Below are 7234 nucleotides of genomic sequence, written 5' to 3'. Positions count from 1 at the left end.
AACATACACTTGATACTGCAGGGCTGTTAGTGGCGGTGTGTGTGAGACAACAAGAAGACTTTTCTCTCTAGGGGCTATGGAGAGTAGGAAGGATAGATGTATTATAGCATCACCCAGCTTCACCGTTTTATTGAGCTTCAGCTCAATAAACCACAAACAGTGTTTTTTCTTCACTGAAGCCCCCTCCCGGAGTAAGGAGACCCTTAGCCTGAGGGTTATGAGCTTCTAGCAAAATTGAAGGAAAATAGTAAACAACTGCACAACATAGTAAATTTTAAAATTCTCATGACATCCTGGGGCTGAACTGGAATCAGCATTGCCCTGATGGCATTTCCAGGAGAAGGCACGCTCCTCACCAGCTGCCGCTGGGAGAGAGCACTGGAAAGGGCTGCGGGGAGAGAGGTGACCTGAACTGTGGGGTGCAGAGCTCCCCCAGGGTTGTGCTTATTAGCATCCCAGCAGGCGCTGGTGCTAGCTGTGCTTTGGGGTATTTGACAGCTCCCAGGGAGGTCCAGATAAGACCCCATCCATGTCAGACCTGCTGCCTGCTCTGGCTGCACCCCAGCCATAGCAAGCCTGTCTGTACGACTGCCTGGTGAAGGAGGAAAATACCAACCAGGATGGAAAAAGGTTTAGTTGTACTTTGTGTCTGAAGGGGCTTTCCGCACCTCAGTGTGTGCCTGAGTAACTAGCTCCTTCCCTTTGTCCCTGTTGTCACACTGCCAGAGTGGCAGAAGCGTTACCCATTGTGGTTTTCCCCAGCACTGCAGGGTGATCTCTGGCTGAAATGTGGCTTTGAAGAGCCCAAGGACAAAAAGCTCAGCACTGGCCACCTGGTTGGGGAGGCTTCAGGCAGGACTCCCCCTGTACCATGGGCCAGCCCAGTCCCATCTCACTGTCAGGACGTCTTCCCAGCAGTTCACACTGCTGTCCTTCCCTGTCTAGTTGATCATAAGTATTCCCTACCCACATGCTCTCCGTCCCCGGGACACCCAGCCTCTTCCAGCCATAGGGAAGCTGCGAACCCCTCTGTTCTCCTCTGTGCGGCATAAAGTCCAAATGCCACAGGACTTTGTTGCTTTAACCCCTCACTAAACTCTCTCATCTCCCCTATCACACTGACAAGTGACGTGCTGGCAGCCCCCCAAAGCAAAGATGTGCATGTTGCTCGTGGCATGGTGGCACTCCTGATTTACCCCTCTCACTTCACAGCAAGGTCTCAGTGACCTGAGACTGCCCAGTGTGCCCAGCCGAACAGCCTGGCTCGCCCTCATCCAGGCACTGCATGCTTTCCAGGGTTAAATCACTCACACCACTCAGTGACAAGCCAAGTGACTGTGTTTAATGTCATTTAAACCTTCCAGACCCCTTTTTTGCACCTTTGCTTTGAGTTCCCTCAAAGGTGTCCAAATGCTTGGGAATGGAGGGGTCCAGGCACAGCATTCCCATGGAAATTATGCCCATGGGGAAAAGAGCAGAGTGGGGAGATGAATATATAAATACATAACAGCATGACATGGCACTTCCCGTCCCTCACCCACTCCTGGCAATCATTACTGGGACCAAGCCACCCATGACCTCTGGAAACAGGACAGAAGGAGGTGAAATGCAGCCATTCCCGTGTGGCAGCTCTGGGGCTGCAGTTGAACCCCCATACTCAAATGCTTTGGGGCTTCACCCTGCCTGGGCAGGACCAGGTGCTGAAATCCTTTTCCCCCCCAGCTGCCCTGAACTGGTTCAGCCCAGCAGCTCACCCCGTTGTTGAGCCTCTGGTCTCACCTCCATCTCCATAGGGTTAAACTGCAAGGTAAATAATTAACCTTGAATGCTGGGAGCACTTCCAGCACTCCTCCCCCACCTCATCCCTTCTTTTAAAAGGCCGGATATAATGAAAGTGAAAGAGTGCCAGAGTCTCTCCTGGGCAGCAAACGGACAAAGGTGCTGCACATCTTGGGCAGGTGGGGACAGTCCTTTTTTCCCACTTCCAACAGCCCTTTTCCAGAGGGTAAAGGAGGATGGAGAGTGGTGCCATGCCCGGAGGAAGCCCCTCGGCCAGTGTGGATGTGCAGGACTGTGCTCTGGTAAGCTGAGGTGGTTGAGCTCACCGGGACCTCTGCCCTGTGGAGCTGCCCACCCAACACTGCATCTCCCCAGGATTTCCTGTGGCACAGAACTGCTCTCAGTTTCTGGGGATCGCATCTGCATTACTTCCAGCTCGCTGTGGAGAAGATCAGTTTGGTTCGTATCGGGGTCTGTATCCCTTCTCTTTACTTGTCCATGGTGTCACATCTTATGGTCCTCCTTCCCTGGCTCTCTCCACTGTCCAGCTCACCCCTTTGATTGTTGCTGCTGCTCTGCTCCAGCCACAGAGCCCGCATGCAGGGTTTGAGCTGGGGACTCAGCCCTCTTCCTAATGAAATCCCTGGAAAATGGGTGCTCTCCTTTCCCTCCCAGCCTCAGTATGGGCTGCGATGGGTTGAGCTCCTGAGCAAGGCAATGAATGATTAAATAGTTTCCCGAGAGGCTGTGAAGCAGGTTCTGAGCCCCACTGTGTGAGCAGCTCAGCAAACCCAGGGGAAGATGCAGTCCCTGTGGTTTACAGCCTGTGAAATAACCATGCACAAGGGAGCAAAACTCTGACCAAAATCAGATTGAGGAAGGATGAGATCTATTTCCATAGTCCCAACATGTCTGATCACTGCAATCATATTTCAGTCTCTGGCCTCTGTGAGCTGGACAGACATGAGAAAGGCAGTTCCTGGGTGATGTCATGCAATAGCTGTTTCTATGATCTAAACTGGTTGCTGAGCTGCCTCGAGCCCACTGTGGGGAAAAGTGGCATTTCCCATCCTCGGAGCTCTGCCATGCACATTGTCCCAGCAAGCAGGCCATGTTAGCTGGTGACCTGGTGAGAGCCCTTTGCAAGGGAGGGAAGGCAAAACCTCTTTCTCTTCCCCCTTTCTAAGCACCCAGTCCAACCCTTGGGGTGGGCAGAGAGGAGCTAGTCTTGTCTGCAGCAGGGCAGGAGCTGAGCAAGTGCAGGGGATGTGACTGCAGCCCAGGAGCACTGACAGGAGCACTTCTGTTGAAACCTGAAATCTCCCGCAGCTCGTTCAAGGGCCCTCGAGATACCCATTCTTGGCATGCCAGGATGCAGTGCTGTGAAGCAGGATGAGTGGTCTGAACCCTGACTTCATCGCACAGCCTCCTGCGCTGTAACCATGACGATTCGGAGTGCGGAGATTGCTGTGGGTTTGACAGAAGGGGCTAAAGCATAGCTCAGCCACCTGCTGGGGACCGCTCACCCCTGGGCCACCTTCCAGCAGTGGAAGGTCAGGGCTCGAGCTGGGCAGGAGCAGCAGCGCGACCCCAAGTTGCCGTGTCCACATCAGCAAGTGACAACACCTCAGCGATACTCAGGAAGGGTCATTGTTCCTACAGGACTGGAAATCCACCTAGAAGAATGGAAAGTAAAAGCATACCTTGTTACCGTCCAAAATGGTATATTTACACAGACTTCAGCATCTCTGATGTTTAGTGGTTCCTTGTGCTGGAGAAACAGCTGCCACTTGCCCGATCTGTGGAGTCAAGCAGGGCTTTCCAGAGCTAAGAGCAGGTCAGCACCTGGTGACTGGGTGCAGAGATTGTTTCAGTAGCTACAGGCTAGAAGAACTTTCTCTGTCCTCGTGTAGGTACAGGAAAGGGATGGGCCAGATTTTCAGCCCAGGAGACACAGTAATACCTTGTTATGAACACCGCATCTTATTGTGCTGTTTTATGCATTTCAGTGATTACTGTCAACCTGTTTGGAAAACCCCTTGTTGAAAGACAAGATGAATAGCAATACAGTGTTAAATCCAAGGAGCATGACCTCAGAACCCGCCTCTCTGACAAACAGCGAAGGGGAGGGAAAACTGGAGGTTGCTTCTGAACTGAGCAGCCTACCTTTGCACAGCAGGGACAGTGGGTTCTTTGAAAGAAGTGTTAAAACTATGCTAAGCATCCGGAAATCAAAACAAAGTCTGAACAAAGAGAAAGGAAAGGAAAGTACTGGCACGTGGAAAGGAGGAAGATTTTCTTTGCGATTCTCGAAGAGCTATGAAGAGAACAAAACTACAGTCTCTAATGGTGTGGAAGAAATTGGTGAGAAGATAGAGGCAGAGCCCATTCAAGGAAAACCTCTTTCAGGTAAGAAGCAAAACCACAATTTGCTTGGCAGAATGTATGTAACCCTCAAGTAATTGACCCTTTGCAAGTCTTGAGCCCAGCAGAGGTGCTAAAGAACCAGGCACCTCATTACAGGGCAGCGAAAACTGTCACCCCTTGCACAAACTCACTGGGGTGTTACCTGACCCAGCCTGGGCAGGTCACCTGTCACTGAACATGCTGCTCTGTGGCCTCTGCTGCATTAGTTTAACCACATTAACAACCTATCCATCAATCTGTCCACTCACGTATCAGCAGAAGTATCTCCCATCATACATTTAAGTCACCAGTCTGCTGAGAGCACAGTTTGGGATCTGCTGCTCTGACAGTATCTAGAAGTGCAATGTGGGCTCTTCCTATACTACTGCCTGCATTGCACTTCTGGACAATTTCTGCTCGTCACTCTCAAACTGACAGTCCCCGGACTGTACTCTGTAGGTTGCTGCAAGGCCTTGATGGGGAAAAAAGATGGTTTGGATGTGATCAGGTTCAACACCTCCACTTCGTTTGCTAATGTTATGATATAATGTTGCCTTATGAAGAGACCTCCACAGATGGTTTGCTCTCGAACGCTGATGCTCCATCTATTCTTCTCACAATGGCAGTGCTGCAAGTGTTTGGTTTGTTTTCCTCAGGCTGTTTACTCTGTGTTTTGTCACCATTATATAGATAAATCTTAGTCAGATTATAGCAATTACCTTCTGCATAGCTCTCACCTTTCCCCAAGTGTGGGCAGACTGCAACGACTTTGATCTCAGTTTGAGCACTGTTCTCCACCTTCTCAAGGCAGAGGTACTACAAGGAATCCACCAGGAGATAGACAGAGGTGGGTTAACATGCCTTAACCTTTCCTCAGGCTGAATTTCTAGAAAGAAATAGGAGGTCACGAGGATCAAATAGAAGGGCTGACATTGTCTCACTGCTATAATGTGCTCTACCGTGCCATGAAGTTATTTACTGCTTTGCACTGACATATTGTGAGGTTGGCAAGCTGGACCTGAGCCTATTTCATAAACTTTGCTGGTCTGTTCTTAAATTCATAGATGAGGAGTGACAGGAAATGTTACCATAAGCCCTTTTCATTTCCTGCAATAAACAAGACGAGGAATTTTACAAACAAGGACCATCCCATAACTTGTGATTGGCCTAGACTAGAGCAGCTCTGTCCGAAACACATTGCATTGGGAGATAAATATGGCAAGTGATGGAGACTCCACCATGTGCACCATTAAGCTGCATAATGGTTAATTGCCTTTCAATTGTCTTCCTTCAACTACCAGCTGGCTGATCCTGTATTGCTAAATTAAAGATCTATTTAGCACCCAATATCACCTCCCGGAATAATTATCCTAGATGGTGATTAAATCGTGTTTTCTCACTTTGATAAACAGAACAGAACGTATTCCTTCAGTCTCTCACTGCGAGCACTTGTGCAAACACAGGCTTTATAATGATTTATCTAGAAGGGACTAAGTTAATTGGCAAGCTCTCCCCTCCAAGTGCAGAGCAACAGTATCTCCACAGAGGCACTCAAAGCTCTATGCATTGTATGCGGTATCGATAGCTGGGTTATTTGGTGTATTTCTGTCTTCATACAGGTACTCCGCACAGATTAGGTGGTGCATACGGTATAAAATCTGTGTGCAGACAAGCCTAAGGGCATAAGTTATGGGCTATGAACCAGTCCGTCCTTGAGCGCTTCCTGATTTTTCCATATCATTTTATATGTGTATGTCCCAGAAGCAGTATCCACACCAGCCTAAATAATACCTTTTCCCGTTCCCTTTTTAGTATTTGCCTTATGCCCAGTATCACAATGAGGTTTCCTTGAACAGGAAACTTCTGAGCTGAGGAAACACAGAGCTTCTGTTATGACATTGGAGATGGTGAGAGCTGCTCAACTCAGGGCCTCTCAAAACTAGCGGTGATCTTGGATCTCCTCAACACATGGCAAACACTTCTTAAATTACCGGCAAATAGGCAGTGGCTCTTGCACCAGCAAGGCTTTGAAAAAAAAATGGGAAAACAGTAGACCTCAGCACTTTGGGGGTAACAGTATTTGGTTGCTTCCCCCAGCCTCAGCCAACACCAGCCAGTATTGGCAGTGGGTGCCAAACACAAAGGAGGTGGGAAAAACACGTGTGAGACCTGAGCACCAGCAGAAAGCACCCACAGGTTTGGATCCCTCCCCAGTGCACACCCCTGCCCAAACTATCCAGGGATAGCAGTGCTCACTGCCTGGAAAACAAACGGCACTGGTGAGAGGCAGTGCTGGGCATCTGATGATAGGCTTACATACAGGCAGTGAACAGCCAGGTCACCCAACCCTGAACCACCACAGGAGGGTGAAGTTCACATACCTGGCATTCTTTGGTGTTACTCCATTTCCTCCTGCTGGCACGCTGGGACCACCATTCCAGAGACTTTCCTCACTTCCAGCCAAAGGGTTATTGCAGTTTACAACAACTGCAGCGCTGAGAAGCTTTGGCTTCTGGTCCTCCAGAAGTCTCTCTTTTTGGTTGAGTGGAGGCAGAAGACCACAAGCATTCATAGAAAATCTCCTAAATGTCTGGAACGGGTAAGAGGCATCTTTCAGAGGCTGTTTCCTGCGGTAGGTACAGGCTGGTCTCTCTTTTTGGTTGAGTGGAGGCAGAAGACCACAAGCATTCATAGAAAATCTCCTAAATGTCTGGAACGGGTAAGAGGCATCTTTCAGAGGCTTTTTCCTGCGGTAGGTACAGGCGGGAAAGGCTGGCCAGCCACAGATGGGCCAGTCTCTGGCTTGCTACCTCAGTCCCTAGGTTTCAAGGAGACCTCGTTACACAAACCACCAGCCACAACCTCTGCAGTTTGCATTAGCATTTTGCTCCACCCTCAAAAATGCAGGAGCCAGTTTAGCTGTGCCATTAGTTGGGGATGTGTCTTAGTAAAACTTGATAATGCACAAAATCAAGTCAGCAGGAAAGCCCAGGGTTTGCCCAAAGCTACACCTCTAATGGCAACACTCCCAAAAATGTATCAGCAGCAT

General features: G+C 49.5%; 1 protein-coding gene across 1 annotated transcript in view; it reads left to right on the top strand.

The window, feature by feature from the left end:
• Nucleotides 1-3866: 3866 nt before the first annotated feature.
• The window catches only part of EXOC3L4 (exocyst complex component 3-like 4), a 21323-nt gene continuing 17955 nt past the window's right edge, over nt 3867-7234 (top strand). Inside the window, exon 1 of the mRNA XM_010145260.1 lies at nt 3867-4188. Coding sequence (XP_010143562.1) covers nt 3867-4188 — 322 coding nt within the window. The remainder of the gene's footprint in view (nt 4189-7234) is intronic.

Source organism: Buceros rhinoceros, unplaced genomic scaffold, assembly GCF_000710305.1.
Source record: "Buceros rhinoceros silvestris isolate BGI_N320 unplaced genomic scaffold, ASM71030v1 scaffold1451, whole genome shotgun sequence".
NCBI classification, from domain to species: domain Eukaryota; kingdom Metazoa; phylum Chordata; class Aves; order Bucerotiformes; family Bucerotidae; genus Buceros; species Buceros rhinoceros.
The sequence above is the reverse complement of the archived record's forward strand: the minus strand, read 5'-3'. Positions and strand labels throughout refer to the sequence as shown.